We start from the raw sequence: 22,074 nt of genomic DNA, 5'->3' as shown, positions 1-22,074 counted from the left end.
TGTATATATACATTTAGCCATATCTTCATTTCTTTAAATAAGATTTTTTGCATCTGGTTTTGGTAGCACTTCAGAAAAAGTCACGCGTCGCCACTGCAACGTTACAGTCATTGGTGGCCTTTAGAAATCCATGATTACTAGCTTTTTTATTCCTCAGTTCAACATCCATAATGTGCAGTAGCTGTAGTTTAAATCAGAATTGATTTATTAAAGGCAACGTTTGGTAATCGCACAGGGGCTACATTTGACAAGGCCGGGGGGGGCATTTGCCCCCCTGACCATGTAAATGACTACACAAACTACATCAATTCTATTACTATGGTATTGTAGGTATATATAATGCTTGCCCCCCTAGTTTCACATTCATTTCGGATACGTGAATTGACCTCCAAAATAGTGCGATTTAACACCGCTCGACTATTTTCTGTGGAGATATACGAAGTCGCTAGTTAACTCCAATAAGTCTGAAACGATTTACCACTTGGAGAAAAACATTATCGGTATTATTGTCCATATACGGCCACAAATGTTGGAAAAAGCCATCAAAAATTGGACTTCTAGATTAGACTACGTTAGAGCCAGTCAAGACGCTCGTCTGCCAGAAGTAATTTTTAAATTATCATTATCACAGGATATCTTTCGAATAAAGTCAATTTCATGTTAACTAAAAAACATCATATTCTATTATACCTCTAAAAACACATTTTATAATATGACAATGTACTAAAGCTCTAAACCGTAAAATCTCTTTCTATTCCAGGCCCCGACAGTAAAGTCTCAGACGTGGATGGACAACCATACACGACTATTCTCTACGGAAACGGTCCTGGCTTCGCGACGCCGAGGATAGTTCCGATGAATACGTCTTCAGCAGCAGAAGACAGGAATCAAGTCCACGGATCCGCTGTTCCGAGACAATGGGCGACGCACGGCGGAGAAGACGTTCCAGTATACGCTCTAGGGCCTTTAGCTACTACTTTGTTTACAGGTATATAATAAAATATTTTCCATTACCTCAAGTCTCAGAATGAAAGAATGAAATGCTGGGAAGCTATTTTCTAATTACGTACGCCTACAGTCTTATGGTTCACTTTAGAAAATTGAAATTTTTTATTTTTAATAACCCTAACAACACAAAACATTCCAGGAATGTACTATCAAAGTTCTATTAATGTTTGAATGTCCTGGACATTCAAAGAACATTCGGTGAACATCTGATTAAGTTATTCGTGGAATGTTACCACAAAACATTCTATGAACATACTACCAATATCGTATATTTTAAGAGAGGTCATTTACTATTCAATTTGCATTTATTTTCAAATTTGCCGCGCGTGTATATTATGTATTTAGGCAATCCAAACCACGCGACTTCTGGTTCTGGTTGGTTGGCATACAACAAAAAGTTACAGCTTACAGAGGTTATGTTTGTAATACCATTTCATTTCATTGTTTATCGTCGTATTTTGTCTATTTTGGTTTCATTTGGATTTCGTTTGCTGTATTTTGTGAACTTTATAAACTTTACCACACTGCAAAGTGATTATTTAAAGAAATTATTATTGGAAACTCCAGATGTTTGTAGAAAGGTAGGGCAAACAATGTTTATTTACTGTTCATTTTTCTCTGATATTTATCAATATTGATGAATTTTGCAAGCCATAACATTATTTCTTTTATTATTTTAGATATTTATTGAAGCTGAAAATAATTGGGGATTTAGATCCATATACAATTCAGTCAGAATTGGATTTTACCATAAAGAGCATTCCACCAAATTACTATTATAGATATTTATCCATTATAAATAGTTGATTATATCTGGTCGAGTCTCACAGTTACTACTCTAAGCAGCAGATGAAAGCATAGAAAAGCCTTCAGGCACATAAATATTTTACAGCTGGATTTGTTTTAAAGTTGGAAGTCACAAGCAACAACTTCGTAAGTACCTACAAGAATATTGAGGAAATCCAGCTCGTCGATACTACTGGGCAAATTAGAAGATTGAAGAGGACAAAGCCTTTTGAACTAGTTTGAGTGATATGTGATAGTGAAAAGCAGAGCATAATGCTTGTATGCCTGTGTATGTTAGAGTAGTGCGGTTAGAAAAGCAGGCATAGTGCTTATGTGCCTGTTAGATTAGATAAGAGACGCTATGGGGTAAGCTCTTTATTTTAAGGAACAGTAGTAATTTAGGTTAAATTAAAATTGCTCATTGGTCAGAGTTATGACCAGATTGTAATTGTAATGTACAATTCAATACAATGAATCGTCATCGTAGTAATGATTATGGAAAAAAATATATAACAAGATTTTGTGCAATAAAAATCTTTATATTTATCAAGGATGTATTATTTAGTACGGCCACATATACTTCTGGTATATCGTCGGTGATGTGACAATACCTCCTATCTGCTTTTTCATGAATTTTGTCGGAGATGAAAAACTTGTTTGGGCCACCTCCTGTTTTCATATATTTTTTGACTTGTTTTGTAGTAAATTCAACTATCTATTTACTACAAAACAAGTCAAAACTTACGTATGAAAACAGGAGGTGACCTTAGAAAAAAATTTTATGACATGAAAAAACATATAGGAGGTATTGTCACATCACTGACGATATATTTCAGAGAATGTCTAAGAAATATAATTTGAATGTCCTAAGAACATTCGTAGACATTCATGGAATGTTCCAACAAGACATTCAAGGAATGTTTAAAATGCTGACACAGCACTTTCCTGGGACTTTCCAGGGACGTTCGTGTGCTTTTGGGGACATTCCAGGAATGTTTTCAATGTCCTGTGTGTATCTTCTAGGAACATTCCTGGAATGTTTTGTGTTATTAGGGAAGATGGCTTTAATTTTTTTAATAATATAGTAATTCGTATTTTTACTCTTCTAAACAATATTTCCTCTAAAAAATTACGATCACACTGCAGAAATAAGAGTAAGAGAATAAAGAAAAAAACGGTTTTTGCTTGCTTTCGATTCAGAGGGATGCACAATCCTTGGACAGCTGTCCTGTCTTACAAACTTCTTTAGCAGAGCTAGCGTGCACACCTCTGAAGCAAAACCAAGCCACTCTGGGACGCAATCAGCGACATCTCTTAAACAAACTGAAAAGTCTCAGATACAGAATCCACCATTATAATAAAAATTAAAATGGTAAATAATTATTTAAATCTGAAAACTTTTCTCGTTGGAAATTCTTTCTGGTAGGTACATCCTTAATCTGTGACTTTTACAATTTATAAGACAACCGACGACAAATATAGAGAACGAAAAGGACTCTATTGTATGCAATCACATTCCGTTATATTCAAAAATGAATAACCATTTTCAATTTCGTTGCAAAACGAAAACACAGCCGAACCATATTCTAGTCCAATCAGAGAGTGATGCAAGCACCCCTACCGGTTTCGAAACTTATTAGTCTCTCATCAGGAGGCACATATGCTGCTCTCCCTGATCCAACCAAAACAAACCCCAGCGTGCAGTCCCGGATTGCAACGAACGAAATGGCATAGATGCCCTAGCGGCAACTGCTAGCAAAAAGACTGTTTTCACTCTAATGGCATATAAAACAACATAATGCTATTCTACACCCCACCAGAATGAAAACAATGGGAACCTTCTCTGGTTACACCTCCGAGGCTTCTACAATTTGCAAGCCATACGGATGCTGAGACTAAGGAAGATGAGGGAATTCTACAATTTACGATTCACGTCCCATCTGCTCAGCGCGGTAAAGTTCCAACGAGAATGGTTGCCTTCATACTCCACACAGAGTAAATGTAAATCAAAAATGAATAACCATTTTCAATTTCGTTGCAAAACGAAAACACAGCCGAACCATATTCTAGTCCAATCAGAGAGTGCTGCAAGCACCCCTACCGGTTTCGAAACTTATTAGTCTCTCATCAGGAGGCACATATGCTGCTCTCCCTGATCCAACCAAAACAAACCCCAGCGTGCAGTCCCGGATTGCAACGAACGAAATGGCATAGATGCCCTAGCGGCAACTGCTAGCAAAAAGACTAAGTTTTCACTCTAATGGCATATAAAACAACATAATGCTATTCTACACCCCACCAGAATGAAAACAATGGGAACCTTCTCTGGTTACACCTCCGAGGCTTCTACAATTTGCAAGCCATACGGATGCTGAGACTAAGGAAGATGAGGGAATTCTACAATTTACGATTCACGTCCCATCTGCTCAGCGCGGTAAAGTTCCAACGAGAATGGTTGCCTTCATACTCCACACAGAGTAAATGTAAATCAAAAATGAATAACCATTTTCAATTTCGTTGCAAAACGAAAACACAGCCGAACCATATTCTAGTCCAATCAGAGAGTGCTGCAAGCACCCCTACCGGTTTCGAAACTTATTAGTCTCTCATCAGGAGGCACATATGCTGCTCTCCCTGATCCAACCAAAACAAACCCCAGCGTGCAGTCCCGGATTGCAACGAACGAAATGGCATAGATGCCCTAGCGGCAACTGCTAGCAAAAAGACTAAGTTTTCACTCTAATGGCATATAAAACAACATAATGCTATTCTACACCCCACCAGAATGAAAACAATGGGAACCTTCTCTGGTTACACCTCCGAGGCTTCTACAATTTGCAAGCCATACGGATGCTGAGACTAAGGAAGATGAGGGAATTTTACAATTTACGATTCACGTCCCATCTGCTCAGCGCGGTAAAGTTCCAACGAGAATGGTTGCCTTCATACTCCACACAGAGTAAATGTAAATCAAAAATGAATAACCATTTTCAATTTCGTTGCAAAACGAAAACACAGCCGAACCATATTCTAGTCCAATCAGAGAGTGCTGCAAGCACCCCTACCGGTTTCGAAACTTATTAGTCTCTCATCAGGAGGCACATATGCTGCTCTCCCTGATCCAACCAAAACAAACCCCAGCGTGCAGTCCCGGATTGCAACGAACGAAATGGCATAGATGCCCTAGCGGCAACTGCTAGCAAAAAGACTAAGTTTTCACTCTAATGGCATATAAAACAACATAGTGCTATTCTACACCCCACCAGAATGAAAACAATGGGAACCTTCTCTGGTTACACCTCCGAGGCTTCTACAATTTGCAAGCCATACGGATGCTCATACGGAAACCCAAGTGTGCCAAGGCTGCCATTATTTTAAGAAATAATCGTCAGAAAGAGAAGCAGATGACAAGAATAAATTAAATGGAATTAATACTGAGGGGCATAGTTAAACAATTTGATTACTCGCTATCTTATATATGTAAGTTAAAAAGATATATTTAAAACTAAAATATCGGAACACATGCTTTTAGAAGACGGGAGGGTATGCATGTAGGAATATAATGATTTTAATTAATATGATAAGATTCTTACCCCAAGAGATGATTTATTTGGAAACAAATAGCTGGTACCAGCCTGTAATTGGCTTTTATAATTTTAATAATTTTTCCCCTCCATTACTAATTGTCACTCTTCTTCTTCTTCTTCTTCAGTTTATTGGCCTCCACCTACTTGGGCATTTGGCCAGCTCATCGTCTCGGAACAAGGGAAAAATCCCTTATTCACTTACAATTTGGAGTTAGTACATTGTACAATTTGCTTCTTCTTCTTCATCTTCTTCTTCTTCTTCTTCAGTTAACTAGCAATTTTGGTTGGTATGGGACAAACGTGACAAGATAAAAAAAAATTTCACGCTAGGGGCAACCTCTCTTTCCTTGTCTAAGGGGGCAACTGTCTATCAATACACAATCTTCGTTTTCTTCTTTGATTTAGAAGAAATTTTGAGTTGGCATGGGACAAATACAAAAACTTAACTTTTTTTTTCAACGATATTAAACTTTTTTCTCTAGGGGGCAACTGCCGACTACTACACAATCTTATTCTTCTACTTTTTTTTTAGTTTACTGGCAATTTTGAGTTGGCATGTGACAAATTCAACAAAGACACAAACTTTTGCTCTCAGGGGTAACTACCGACCATTACACAATCTTATTCTTCTACTTTTTTTTGAGTTTACTGGCAATTTTGAGTTGGCATGGGAGAAATATAACAAGACACAAACTTTTTTCTCTCAGGGGTAACTGCGCCGACCATTACACAATCTTATTCTTCTATGTCTTTTTTACAGGCAAATTTGAGTTGGCATGGAATAATAACAACAAAGGCACAAACTTCTCTTATACAGGGCAACACCTGACCATTACACAATCCCATGCTGTTGCCTCAGATAGGTATAGTGAATGACCCAGTTGATTACAGAATGTTTATATAGAAACAAAAGATTATATTATTCGGTTATATGAATTATATTTTCACGTGTAGTTTTGACATATTTTTCAAATTATTTATTATTATATATTCATTTATGTTATCTATTTATTTTCAATATTTTACTTTCCTCATAACTTAATTTTGTGTATATTCAAAAAATGTATTAAAAGTTTAATAAGAACCAACTGCGGTTTATAAAGAAGGGTTGTAAGGGATATGGGTGTTGGGCACCCATTTTTAGCTAATTCATTATATAAATCAAAATTTTGCACAGTATTAATAGGGCATTCAAGAATCACATGTTGTAAACCTGCTAATTGACCACATTCACAATAAGGATGTTCTACTATCCCCATTTTAAATAGGTGATTTGGAACCAAACAGTGACCTGTACGCATTCTGATAATAGTTGTTATATGTCTTCTATCTATATAAGGAACATTGAGATACCAAGGACTATTTTTGAGAACTGGTTGTAGCTGTTGATACCAAATACATTTATATTTAAAAGATTCCTTCCACTCTTTTTTAAATTTGGACATGTTTACTGGATTATGTTTACTGGACAATTGAGACAACGACCTACATTAGCAAGTGACTCAGCTTTAATATTTCCTAATACTCGGGAATGCCCTGGGATCCATGCAATGATAATATCTAAATTAGTATTTTTTGCTTCTAATATAAGTCTTTTTGTCATTCCTGAACAACCATTTACTACCTTTAAAGTTTTATTATTAATTTTCTGGATAGCACTTTGAGAATCTGTAAAAATGATAGCTTTGTTAATATTTTTTTCTATGCAAATTGATACTGCTTTATTTATTGCGATTATTTCAGCATTACAAATTTGAGTATGGCTGAATAACTTGGAGGAAAAATTATACTCTAAGGATGGGATATGTACACCCATACCTGAAGTATTTAATATGGGATCCACTGAACAATCAGTGTAAATCCATGTATATGTATGATATTTCTCACAAAATTCATTATAAAACTTTTATTGACTATAAATTTCTATTTTGGTAACTTTAGATGATATAATATTGACTGGTTCTATAAGATATTTTAATTCTATTTCATAAATAGGATTTATCTCTGATTGTTTAATATTTATAATTTCATTTTGTGAATTAATGTTTGCTTCTATTAAATATGGATTTTGTCTATATTTCCAATAGCCAATATTTGATTTACAATAATTTGTAATATTAATAATTATTTCCTCTAATGGATTTCCCTTTCGTTCTTTAATTTTAAGTAACATTTTCATAGAAAAAATTTTTCTTCTATATTCTAGAGACATTTCACCACATTCAGATAATAATGCATTTGTAGGAGTGGAACGCACACAACCAGTAACGATTCTTAAACCTTGAAATTGTATAGAATCCAATTTTTTAAGACCGCTTTGTTTCCAGGTGTTAAGATACTACCAGCATAGTCTAGATGTGATCTCACTAAACCTTTATAAATGGTTATTAGGGTCTTAGGATCCGATCCTCACCAGGTTCCACATAATGCTCTCATTATATTAAGCCCCTTCTCCGATTTATTGCAAGTATTCTGAATGAACTCTGACCAATTTAAAGACCCAGTTAAATTAGCCCCTAAGTATTTAACTGATTCCGACCAGTGAATTATATTATTATTATACATAATATAAGGAATATATTTATAACTTTTCCTTTTTCTGAACAATACAGCTGATGATTTATTAATAGAAATTTGTAAATTATGCTCAGTTACCCAAGCATGAATATTTTTTAAATTATCATTTATCTCTGTTATTAGTTTATTTGGATCTTCACCTACTATTGTCATAACTTTATCATCTGCATATTGAATTAATTGAGCCCTACCTAATGGAATTTGGTGAATATTTTTGGTATAGATGTTAAATAATGTGGGGCTTAGTGGGGATCCCTGCGCTAAACCTAAATTGGATACTTTTGGGCACTCTCATTGTCACTCTCATTGACATGACAGCGCAAAGTATGGGGAGAACGACAACCATGTTCCGTATTAAAAGACAGATACTTACAGAGTAAGAAAATATAAAGTACGTTCAGTATGACTTAGATGTTAGATAAAAAGAGATATAGTAGATAGACGATAATAAAATATGGTGCCAACGAGTTTTTAACGAAGAAAACAGGTAAAACAAATAGAAGAAATTATTACTAATGAAATATTAAAGAAAATAAAATAGAGTAATTATTTAAAAATAAAATAGCAAAGATGTGACGTTTGTAACGTTACATTGTCAATAGTTATATTTCCACTCATTACGAGATTTTTAAATTTAAATTGAAAATTATCGTATAAGAGGATAATTAGCATAAACTCGTTCGAGTTCCCATCGGTATTGTGATTTCATTCTAATACGTTTAAATATACTGCTGTTATCTCTATTAGTATCTCTAGCTAATTTGGTAATACTCACCATAAAATTTTTCTCTATCTGTATATATGTATATACAGTATGTCCCTGTAAGTTGCAGGCCCGTGCGCAGAATTCGTTTATGGGGGGGGGTTTTGACATATGTGTATCATGTTAGGTTATGCTAAAAAAAATAAGAAACTTTTCTTATAAATGAAGACATTTTATTGTGTCTTGGTCTTGACTTGATATTCAGTTATTATATAATAAATTAACTCTGCGAAACTAAATTTAAACATCAGTTAGCCCACAAACGATGCTTTGCGTTTCCACTCCTTCTTACAGGTCTCCATAATCGATACTATCGATGGTTGCATTCACAATGACACTGATAATAGGAGGTAAAAAAGGCGGGAAAATTAAAAAAAAAACGTGCACAAGATCGAGAAAGTTGAGAATGTCGAAACAAAAATTGACAACAAAATATTTATTATCAAGTCGGTTTGACTTTCGTAGAATAAGGACTATTGCTAGTGGCAAATTATGTGGAAAAATTCTCGATGGGGGGGGTTAGAACCCCCAAAACCCCCCCCCCTGCGCACGGGCCTGGTAAGTTGTATCCCTATGGAAAACTTTTTTATTATTAATTTTATGAAAAAAGTTATTCTTCATAAAAAGCTCTGCATGGTCCAAAACCTAAGATTTAACCATCAAATATCAAATTTTTTGAATATTATACGAGGTATGTCAAAAAGTTTGAATTTCACTCAAGAGTAAAGTAGCTTTATTTTTCACAATATTGAAAATTGCTATTATGAAAAGTTGTTTTGAATTAAAAACTATATTCTAATATGCAATTAGATCCTTCTAATTGAAAAATTTTTTTTGGAAAATTATGGATAACTAACATTATTTTCAGTTATTTCAATTCTGACAACTCTTTTATTATTAATTTTACGAAAAAAAGTGATTCTTAATAAAAAGTTCTGGATGGTCTAAAACCTAAAATACAACCATCTTATATCAAATTTTATCAATTTTATACGAGGTATGTCAAAAAAGATCAATTTGGATCAAAAGTAAAGTATATTTATAGTTCAGATTATTTCAATTAGAAGGATGTAATTACATACTGAAACATAGTTTTTGATTCTAAATAACTTTGCCTAATAACAATTTTCGATATTGTGAAAAATAAACGTATTTTACTCTTACGTATAAGATGGTTGTATTTTAAGTTTTAGACCATGCAGAACGTTTTACTAAGAATCACTTTTTTCGTAAAATTAATAATAAAAGCGTGATCTGATGGTTAGATCTTAGGTTTTCGACCATGCAGAGCTTTTTATGAAGAATAACTTTTTTCGTAAATTTAATAATAAAAAAGTTTTCCATATGGATACAACTTACAGGGACATACTGTATAAACGCCAGAAATAGAAAGACGATATCAGAGCTTTTACATTAAATTCTCTAATACTCTAATAGCCTAAAAGCATCCCACAACACAGAATCAAATGAGAATCCATCCATATTTCACGGTTCCAATTACATTTAAATAGTACGACAAAAGTTGATACAGTCCCCTTGAACCGTTTTGACGAAGGATTTCCAGATAATTCACACTCGAAATAATTTTCATTTTCGGTGTGCTGTAATTGAGAAGGGTTACTATTCGTAATTAGATCATAATCTTGAATTTCCAGTATTCCAAGCTCGTCTTTTCTATATTATGCCCGGAACGACAGTTTTTGCCGTGACGTGAGGCCAGCCAGCCATTGTGAGCCGAAGATTAATTAATAGATTCTGTCTAAACAGACAAATATGTAGTGAGGGACGAGTAGCGTATGATACGTGTACCGATTTTAGAATGCTATACAAATTGGGATCAAAGTTATTATAACGTCTACGAGGACAGGTCAAAAAGTCCTTTCATTTTTTAAGGAAACACAGATTTTTCATATATAAAGTTTTTTTAATGTTTCAACATAATCTCCTTTTAGTAATAATACACTTAGTCCAACGTTTCTTTAAGTTTTTTATCTTTTCCTTAAAATAGTCACTCGGAGCTAAGTCTGGAGAGTGGGCTGGATGATGGAGAAATTCGTAGCCTAATTCATAAATTTTTGCCATGAAAACTGCTTTTACAAAGAGGATCTAAATTATGGAATAAATTAATTTTCTCTAAAATGGACTTTAGAGAAAAATTCTGAAACAGGTAGATTTTTATTTTTAAATTACAGTTTTTTGGCATATATTTCATACTAGTGACGTCATCCATCTGAGCGTGGTGACGTAATCGATGATTTTTTTAAATGGGAATAGGGGTCGTGTGGCACCTCATTTGAAAGAGTGTTCAATTCTTTATACATTACTTTTTTACTTAGTCCTAAGCCTTTCTACCTTTAGGTGTAAGGCTGGTGGAGTTGAGTTTGGCATTGTAGTCTCCATGCTTTCCGATCTTGCGCTAGGTTTCTTGCACTTTCCAATGTCAATCCCTTCTTCTCGACTTCTTTCCTGATTTCATCTACCCACATAACTCTTGGTCTCCCTCTTTTGTTTTTCCCCTGCACTCTCGTTTCGAACACTCGTTTTGTTAGCCTCTCGTTCGACATTCTACACACGTGCCCGAACCATCTAAGTTGTCCTTCTACTATTTTTTCATTGATTGGTTCTAGTTTTAGGTTTTGTCTAATTGTTTCGTTTCGTATTTTGTCTGTCCTTTTTCTGTTTGCTATTTTCCTCAGGAACCTCATTTCCATAGCATTGACTCTGGATTTTTGTCTCCCCGTCAATGTCCATGTCTCGCTGCTATACATGATTGTTGGTCTAACTACTGATTTAACGACTGCCGTTTTTACTTTTTCCGGTATCCCTTTTTTTCCAAAAAATGTTGTTTTCATAGTGTTAAATAAGCTTCCTGTTCGTCCCCTTCTCTCGTTTATTTCCATGTCTTGTTTACCATTTGATTCGATTATTACTCCTAGGTATTTAAAATATTCCACTTGCTCTAGTTGTTTCCCGTCTAATTCTATTGCGTGTGTCTTCCTCGTATTTGAAATTATCATTGTTTTTGTTTTCTCTGTATTAATTTTCATATTTATGTTTGATAGTTCTTCTTCTAGGATTTCAAGATTGTTCTGTAAGTCTTCTCTGTTTTCTGCTATCAATACCATGTCGTCTGCAAATAGTAGCTCCGATAGTTGAGTCTGTTTCATTTGCCAGTATCCTAATGTTAGTTTTCTCATTCTTCTCTTGGCTTTCTTTATCGCTTCATCCAGTACCACTGAGAATAGCAGTGGACTCAGCACGCATCCCTGTTTGACGCCTTGACTTGTAGAAAATTCTCTGGATTCCTCGTTATTGGTTCTTACTGTATTTGTATTATTTTTGTACATATCCTTTATTACTTCTATTATGTGTCTGTCGACTCCCCTTTCTGTTAGTGTCTTCCAAACGTCCTTTCTTCGGATTCTGTCAAACGCCTTTTCCAGGTCAATGAAGCACATATGTATCTCTCTATTTTTCTTGATTACCTTCTCACTTACTTGTCTTAATGTGAATATTAGGTCTTGCGTGCTTCTGTCCTTCCTGAATCCACACTGTGTGTCTTCCATAGTTGTTTCTATTTGTGTTTTTATTCTTGTCTCTAGTATTCTTGCTAATACCTTCCCAGGGATACTTGATATGGTGATACCTCGGTAATTATTACAGTTTCTCTTGTCTCCCTTTTTGTGTATTGGTAATATAATGTCTTTCTTCCAGTCCTTTGGTAATTCTGCTCTATTTATGATATCATTCATTAGTTCTTTCATGCTATCCATTCCCTCTGTCCCCATGAATTTTATCATTTCCGGGGTGATATGATCCTTGCCTGGTGCTTTGCCCAGTTTTACTCTTTCTATTGCTTTCTCTAATTCCTCTCTTGTTATGGATTCCACTTGTTGTTCTTCATTCCTTTCTTGTATCTCCCCTATGTTGTCCTTGTCTACATGAGTTAGCTCTTTGAAATGTTCTCTCCATCTTTCCATTATTTGTTTTTCTTCTGTTAGTACGTTTCCATTCTTGTCTTTTATATTCGGCATCGTGTGCTCTTTCTTTTGTCTGAGTTGTTTTAATGCGCCGTAGAAGAGTTTTTGGTTTTCCCTATAATTTTTTGTCATTTTTTGTCCAAATATCTCCCATGACCTTTCCTTTCCTGCTTTCACCGCTATTTTAACCTCTTTCCTTTTTTCTTTATATGCTTCGTAATCTTCCGGGTGTTTTGTGCTTAGGTATCTTTTCCATTTGTCTTTTTTGTTCTTTATTTTCTCTCGTATTTCTTCCGTCCACCATTCTGTTCTCCTCATGTTAGTGTTTGCTATTTTTGCTTTCCCGCAAGTTTCCTCAGCTGCTTTGATTATGCTGGTTTTTAGATATTCCCATTTTTTTTCTATATTTGTATTTTTTGCCCTACCTTTCAAAGTATTATCTAATTTTTCTTGGAATTTCTTCTTATATATTTCCTCTTTTAATTTGTAACTTTTTATTTTTTCATTTACTACCTTTCTTCTCTTTTCTTCTTTTTCCTCTGTTGTTCTCATTCTCATTATTACTAGATGGTGGTCACTGCCAATCTCCGAGCCTCTTTTCACTTTCGTATCCTGTACTCTTTTCCATTTGTTGCTGCTTACCAAAAAGTAATCTATGATTGATTTTTCGTTTCTGCTGTCTTGTACTCTCGTGTATTTGTGTACTTCTTTATGTTTAAATTTTGTATTTGTTATAACTAGTTTATTCTCCATACATATTTCTATTATTCTTTCACCATTTCTGTTTAGCATTTCTTCTCCTTCTTTTCCCATGCACTCCTCTATTCCGCTGTTGTTGTTTCCGACTCTACCGTTTAGATCTCCCATTACAATTATGTTTTCTTCCCCATTATCAATTTGCATTTGGAGCTCCTCGAAAAATTTATCTTTCTCTTCCTTTCTTGCATCTTCATTTACTCCGTAGGCTGTTATTATTGTCCATATTTCTTCGTCCATCAGTTTAATTTTCACCGATAATATTCTCTGGTTAACATATGTTTCTTCTATAACGTGTTGTAGTCTATTCGGTGCAATTATTATCCCGACTCCTTCTTTTGCTCTCTCTTTTGTATCCGCTCCTACCCAAAGTAACCAATATCCTTTGTGTATTTTCTTAAGACCTTTTCCTTTCATCTTCGTTTCTGTTATTCCTAGTATTTCTATTTTTTGTCTTATCATATCTTCTACCAGTTCTTCCTCTTTTCCATTGATGCTTCTCACATTCCATGTTCCCATTTTTATCTCTCCTTTTTTCTGCAATCTAGCTTTCCCCTTTTTCCTATTTTCATCCTTGTTTACCTTTGCATCATCTTTTTCCCTATCGCTTTTCCCATTCATTGCCTTGGTTGTCCTTGTTGTGGGTCCGGTCTCATTATTTTCTTTTAGTTTTTTGAAGTCCCTTCCCCGCTATTTCTGTGAGTTAGTATAAGTTTCTCTTTATTATGGTCCCATTTCCACTCCTTTCCATTAATCTCCAGTTTCATATATCCTATCTTCGTAGTATTACCTTTGTCTTTTTCTTCTTTTGCCATTTTCCTAATTTTTGCTTGTATTTCCCTTTCCTTTCTTGTTAAATCTGATTCTATATACACCTTTTGTCCCTGTAGATTTTTCAGTTTTCCTTTGTTTTTTAGTACACTCATCTTATCCGTTAGGTTTTCCATTTCTGCTACAAAGATTTGGTCGCCGATCTTCACCGCTCCTCTCAGTCTGACCTCTAATTTCAGATTTCTTCCTATGAAGTGTTCTACTGACTCCTTTACAGGCTTTCCGTCGGTAGCATCTAGTGTTAGGCCTTTTAATACTATATTATTTCTCCGTCTATCTTTTTCCAATTGTTCTATTCTATTGTTTGCCATTTTTAAACCTTCTTCCAATTTTTCGTTTTTTTCTTTCAGCTCCTTAATATATTCCATCGTTTCTTTTTGGTCTTTCCGTATGGTTCTTATTTCTGCCATCATTTCATCATTTTTCCACATAACTTCCCGCATCATTTTTATCATCTCTTCATTTGTGTCGTTGCTTTTATTCGGTGTTCGTCTCGTCAGGTTACTCTTTTCAAAATATAATTTATCTTCTTTATATTTTTTCTTCTTAGATTCTTCGTCGCCACTATCAGATAGTTCTTCATTCTTTCTATAGGTTTCCTTTCGGATTGTTCCTGTTCCGCCACTGGTCATTTTAAATTAAATGTTAACCTCAGCACTAATATAAATATTATTATTATACACTTAGAAGTTTATTTTTATTTCGCACAAGAACGCTTTTTAAGTTTAACGATTATCGATAACGATAGGTCTTTTAAAAAACCGGTGTTTTTATTGTGATAGGTTTCGAATTCGAAATTACCTTATCGCCAATACACCCGCCACACGACCTCTCGCCTCGCTTGCCAACCTCGAACTGCCCTTTATACATTAATATAAACATTAATATCATTATTTATACAGTGGCCGAAATAAAAATTTTTGAATTATATTAATTGACGAAAAAAGAAAAATGTATGCAATTTATTTAACACAAAATACCCGTCAGAAAATAGAAAAAAAAATATTTATTTGGCAAATAAACATTGCTTTTCGCTTAAATTAAATGTTCAAACTGCCAAGAGGTGGGTGGGAGGCTATTTGTGATTTAATTTAAGCGAAAAGAAATGCTTATTTGTGAAATAAACATTTTTTTTTCTATTTACTGACAGCCGTACAATGACTTTTGAGTTAAATAAATTACATACATTCTCCTTTTTGCGTCAATTAATTTATTTCAAAAATTATTTTTTTTTTTTTTTTGGTCACAATTATAAATAATGATATGATCGTTTATATTACTTAATAGAGAATTAAACATCCTTTGAAATTGAAATTTAAAAATAAAAATCGAGCTGTTTCAGGATTTTTCTCCAAAGTCGTCCATTTTAGAGAAAATGAATTTATTCCATAATTTAGATCCTCTCTGTATGTACTATGTGCATCCTTGCATTGTCCTAGTGGAAAAGAAATTTTTTCCGTATTGTAGTAGATCCACGTTTCGTCCAAGGTTTGAAAATGGCTCAAAAAATCGTTCAGATTCCGGATGAACAATGTCAAACATTCTTGCAAAATTGTCACACGGTTGCTTTTGTGGTCAATTGTGAGCAAAACGAAATGAAACTCATCCCCAAGTGATCATTCAAAATTGTAACCACTGAGCCATGTGAGATGCCTATAGCTTCCATAATCTCTCTCACTTCGATCGACTAAAATCATATCGTGAATTAAAATCTGGAAACTGGGTGTCCAGAACGTTTGGTATCCTCTGCGCTTGTACGGCCATATCGAAATTCAGTAAACCACTTGTTTATCATAGCTATGGATGGTGCAGAATTCAATTTTTATAAAATGAAAGCTAAGGCTATAGTCAGACAAGCGACAATTTACGGCGCTGTAAGAGCAGTAAAATGAAGCGCGAAAAATAGGTCATTGCGCAATATTTTACAGCTTAGTCTGGTCATCCACTACACTCACCGTGAGAGCCATTTTCGAGCTTCATTTTACTGCTCTCACAGCGCCGTCAATTGTCGCTTGTCTGGCTATAGCCTTATGGGGAAAAATTCTTCACGAGTGATTAGTGTACCTACAGTCCTAATGTGTTTAGTGTTACGTTTGTAAAATGATTTCCATGAACATTCTTGTTTTTCTAACTTTCGATGCGTATAATGACTGGAAAAATATCAATAGAACATATTTTGTCAATTGGTACGTAGTCAAGAGAAGTAGTACAGTAGAACAAATTGTAACATTAATGGAAAAAAGTTATTTAGAAGAAAAAGAACATTGAAGAAACGTTTGTCAACGAATAATAGCAGCCATTAAATTTTTGTCCAAGAACGGCCTATCCTTTTATGCTTAAACAAACAAATTATTTACAAAAGGAAATGACATATATACAGTGTGTAGCGTTTAAGATGAATACATTTTGGCTATAAAAATAGATACAGATTTGAAGTTTTGCACAGTCATACAGGTTGAATATTCACATTTTTTAAGATACTCAGCTGAAATTTTAATTTTAAACGCAGCCTATTGCGACTCCACAAGCAGAATAAATCTTCGATATTTTGCTTCGCGTTAGAGATATCGGCAAAAGTTATTTGAAAAAGATATGCCAAATATTATTCTACCCCACATTAAATTTCAAGACAAAATTTTCACTTTTAGTATTTTCATTATTTTGTAGTCAGGATCCTAAAACTTAAAATTGACTGGCCCGAGATGCATTTCGATACAGACGAATTTTAGGGTCCTTACTACAAATACTGAAAAAGCTAAAAGTGCGAATTTTGTCATGCCATTTAGTATGTGGGGTAAGAAGAAGATTTGGAAGTACTTTTTTAAATAACTTTTTCCGATATCTCTAACGCAAAGCGAAATATAGAAAACCCTGTTTGTGGATTCACAGTAGGCCGAGATTAAAATTTAAATTTCAGTTTAGTATCTTAAAAAATATCGTGGCTGCGCAACCTGAGAGAATGGTACGGATGTACATCAAGTGAACTTTTCAGAGCAGCTGTTTCCAAAGTCCGAATAGCTATGATTATTGCCGACCTCCGTCGCGGAGATGGCACTTCAAGAGGAATATCTTAAAAAATGTAAACCTTCAACCTGTATGACTGTGCAAAACTTAAAAGCCGTATTTAGTTTGATAGCCGAAATATAGAGCTGTCTTCATCTTAAATGCGACACACTGTATTTAAAAAATGATTGTTTAAATAAAAATTTTATTTATTGTTAATAAAAATTTAAATTTTCATTGCAACTATATTTCTATTAAATAATTAATTCATTTAAAAAGTTAGATATTATTATTATTATTATTAAATCATAATTAGGAGCCCGAAAATTGTGTAGTGCCTCGGGCCTGATTTGAAGTAAAATAGGCTCTGAGAGTACCTACCACTTTAATTTCATAACAACTGACCATAAATATGGTCTAACACATATCTGGTAACTGTAAAATTTGTATCAAACTACAAATAACTTTCGACATATGTGTTTACACAACGACTGAAAGATGGGTCTATTATCGATGATGTTTCCTTAAATAACATTTTATTTATTTTCAACGAAAACTTTTCGTTTATAAATTCGCAGTCTGTTTGTTCATGAGTCGCCGCTCCTGCAATATCTAGAGGCCATCTAGTGATGGATGCCTATGTAGTTTTGTCTTCTGAATCCAAATCTGAAAACGGCATTTCGCTATCTCTAATCATCTTTGAGATATCCGACCTCAAATTCGTCATGTGACGTAACAAGCCTTCTTTAAATATTTATTTTCTTCCGACATAGAAACGTCAACTCAACTTGTTTTCGTTTGGCTCAACTAAACGTCAATATAAAATTGAAATGTCAAATAAATAAATTTTATTTATTTATGTTTATGTAATGTTAAATTACAGTTCACTATTTTCAACGAAAACTTTGTTTATTTTTATTTATTTATTTTTTCAATAAAATAGTTTAAGTATTAATTTTATGGCAAATATTTATATAGGTACTTAAATAAATATAAATAATATGGTATATCCGTTTCAACATCACATTCGGCTATAAACGCCTGTAGTCGTAATCATCACGGCCTGCCCGAGACGCTTGTTTTATTTGAGCTGTCTACTCAATGATATATAATATTATGTAATAATATTATACTTATGTATTATCAAATCTATATTATACGAGGTATGTCAAAAAAGATGAAATTCCATCAAGAATAAAGTATCTTTATTTTTCACAATATTGAAAAGTATTATTATAAAAAGTTGATTGGAGTTAAAAACTATGTTCTAATATAGGCAATCACTTGCATATCCTTCTAATGAAAAAAAAAATATTTTAAAATTTTTCTCAAATTATACCGATACCGTTATCATTTTCGTTTACAACCCTTTTATTATTAATTTTACGAAGAAAAGTTATTCTTCATAAAAATATCTGCGTGGTCTAAAATCTAAGATGCAATCATCATATATCAAATTTTAGCAATTTTATTCGAGGTATGTCAAAAAATTTATATATAAGTTATTATAATTGGGATATAATATTTAAATTAGGATATAATTGTATATTAAAACATAGCTTTTAATACTAAACAACTTTTTATAATATAAATTTTCCATATTATGTATTTAAATACGTAAATAAACACAGTTTTTTCAACTGGTTTTTGTTATTTTAGGTACTTTTGACCAAAGCTACATTCCACACGCCATAGCCTACAGCGCCTGCTTGGGCGAACACAGGCTCCGCTGCCAAGGCCTCGACAACTACACGGGCGCTCCCTTACTGCCGCACGGCGGGAGCTGCACTCCCCAAGAGCCCGCCAACGTGGCTCACGCGGGGCAGCCGATCGTGATAGCCAGCAGCGTCATGTCTGATGATGGACAAATGAGGGTAAAGCCGTCCAGCAGAGGCGGTAGAATATACGTAATTCGTTTGATGACTCTTTTCTTAGCGGTAGTCTTGAGGGGAACGTAGAGATGGATACAATGATAAGTGATAGTGCGATACGAATTTATTTTTAAAGACCACGTATTTTGGGTATACAGATGATCGTTTAAGATTTAAATGTACAAAATGAAATTTATTATTAACGTTAGTGCACAAACTGTATCTCTTAACGTAATGATATAGCCCAGGAGGGAGGGTCAAGTTTGATAGGAGCATTTTAGCATGGCTGTTTTTTATATAATCAGTTGTTCCAAAGCTTATTAACAAATGATGTGTCAGCTGGTCGAAAACCGGGGTTTTTAGGCAAGAAAAGATAAAATGTGAAGGTAGATGGAAAAAACCCTCAACTTATATATCAAATATTTATCTCCGTGCCTTACATCCATAATGGCATAGTGGTTAGAATACTTGGCTTTCACCCAGGGAGTCGGGTTCGATTCCCGGTGACGGAAATCGTTTTTGTTTTAAAATTAAAATTTTGATTTGAAAAATAAGGGTCCCAGTGAATTCGTGACTATTTTAGTCCTCCATCCTAATTACAGGCCAATTGGTAACTCCGGCCCTCAGGTAATTTTTCGGTAACCAATCAACTACCGGTGAATTCGTAACTAAATAAAGGTATAATCTTTTAGACTTGAAATAAACATATGGAAAATCTCTTTGCTTTTAAATTATCAGTTGGATTTAAATAATTTATCATTGCTAAACTTCTAAATATTGAATTTACAATTACTTGATAAAAACCAAGCTCGTGTAGAGCTATACTTGATGGAAATAATATTTATAACACGTGTTAATGAAACACTATAATATTGTTTCAATTATTTTATTAACATATTTAAAATTTTACTATTTTTTATAGGAACATAATATAATACAATGTTTTAAGCAAACCAAGAAACATTCGGTTTAGATTTAAGGTATTAGATTTAATCAATGGTTTCGAATTCACCTGAAGAAAGTTTCGAGTTGGCAGGTAAGGTAATAGAAAAGTTACGAATTGTCCGGTGTACATTTTTATTTGAAAATTTTTGTCATTAAAAGTTACGAGTTGGCGCGTGTCCAAAATAATTGTTTTTATAATACTTTTGATATTATGTAGTATAAATAATAAAAACGTAATATTATCAAAACAATTATTTTTCAAATCGAAATGTCAATTTTAAAAACAAAAAAGATTTGAGTCGCGCTAGTTGACAGACATTTTCGTTATCCAACAAGTACTATCTACTAAAATAAAGTCAGAGAATCCATGCTAAAATCACCGTAAAAATTTGACACTACCTCCCAGACTAAAATGAACGAATATTAAGTTTAGATTCAAACAAATGCATGGGCAGTAAATTAATAATTTTTTTTTTCAACATTTCTAGGTGTGTTTCATTTCACAACTTACTTTTATTAGCATTTGTAACATACTTCGCAAATTTAATTTGCACTTTACTCCTTAAAATATATTTAACTGCAAAAGCTTTGCATCACCAAAAATTATTCTCATTTTGATAGTTGATTTTTTCGTGAACTGATTAGCGGATTTCACTAATTTTTTGTAGTATTTTAAATCTTTCTTATGAGAGACCTGGGTGAATGAAAGCAATGACCAAGGTAGAGAAATCAGGATGCGCATTGAAAAGAAAGACAAGCTTTTATAAAAATGAAAAAAAAGTTTTGTTAATTGAAATCTTCTTCTGGAACTGAAGATAAGAGCCTTAAGATGCTACGTGTTCTCGACTGGAAAGAAACTGGAAGCATTTTTGACGTGGTGCTATACAAGGGATTTTGAAAATACCATGAATTTAACGAATTACAAATGTAAAAGTATTAGGAAAAGTTACAAGGGTGGATATATTATATCGAAATAGAGTTGTAGCCTCATGTTTTGTGAACATTTTGTTTCTTTTTTTTAATTTCCCTGATATATTTAAAAACAGAAAATAAACAGTTCTACTCTTTAATATGTGTTTTAACTGAAACAATACTTAAATAACGATAAAAAAATAAAAACTGTTAACAATCCTTTAATAACAGTAAGAAACTTAACGTCAATAAATGTCAATAATCATAGTTTCTATGCAGGGATGCAGGAAGGGGCTGACGAAGTCTTTCTATAAGTAAAACAAAGTAAGTTATCAATCGAAGCAGCACAGACAACGACAATAAATATCGTCTCCATACCAGCAGATTGACAACAGGTGGAATAGTTTCTTTGGTTACACCTCCTGAGATTTTCAAAATTTATAAATAATACAGGATGCCGAGGAAATTAAGATGAGAGAATTTTAAATAATTCACAACTCATCTGCTCAGCGTGGTAAAAGCTCCAACAAGAAAGATTTCTTAATACTCAAACAAAAGAGTAAATGAATTAAAAATGTATAAACATTTTCAATTTGTTTGCAACACGAAAATGCAACAGCTGCATAATACTCTGGTCAAATCTGTGAGTGCAGGAAGAGTCTATACCGGTTTCGGGGTTGTTTCCCCCTCATCAGTAGTCCCATATCCTCCTCTCTCAGATTCCTCCACGTACCACACTTTGGACCTTTCCGAATTGCAAAGAAAGAAATGTCACGGATGAACTAGGGCCATGTACCGAAAAATAAAGTAAGTTATCAATCGAAGTAGCACAGAAAACGACAATAAATATAGTCTCCATACCACCAGATTGACAACAGGTGGAATACTTTCTTTGGTTACACCTCCTGAGATTTTCAAAATTTATAAATCATACAGGATCCGAGGAAATTAAGATGAGATGAATTTTAAATATTTCACAACTCATCTGGTCAGCGTGGTAAAAGCTCCAACAAGAAAGATTCCTTAATACTCTTCTTCTTCTTCTTCTTGTGCCA

General features: G+C 33.8%; 1 protein-coding gene across 1 annotated transcript in view; it reads left to right on the top strand.

Annotated features, from left to right (window-relative positions):
* LOC114324832 (alkaline phosphatase-like) overlaps positions 1-21,778 on the top strand; it is a 1,004,985-nt gene extending 983,207 nt beyond the window's left edge. Inside the window, exons 9-10 of the mRNA XM_050651161.1 lie at positions 761-988; positions 18,951-21,778. Coding sequence (XP_050507118.1) covers positions 761-988; positions 18,951-19,249 — 527 coding nt within the window. The 3' untranslated portion in view covers positions 19,250-21,778. The remainder of the gene's footprint in view (positions 1-760; positions 989-18,950) is intronic.
* The last annotated feature ends 296 nt before the right edge of the window (positions 21,779-22,074 follow it).

Source organism: Diabrotica virgifera, chromosome 5 (assembly GCF_917563875.1).
Source record: "Diabrotica virgifera virgifera chromosome 5, PGI_DIABVI_V3a".
NCBI classification, from domain to species: Eukaryota; Metazoa; Arthropoda; class Insecta; order Coleoptera; family Chrysomelidae; genus Diabrotica; species Diabrotica virgifera.
Note: the sequence above shows the minus strand (reverse complement) of the source record. Positions and strands in the feature narration are given on the sequence as shown.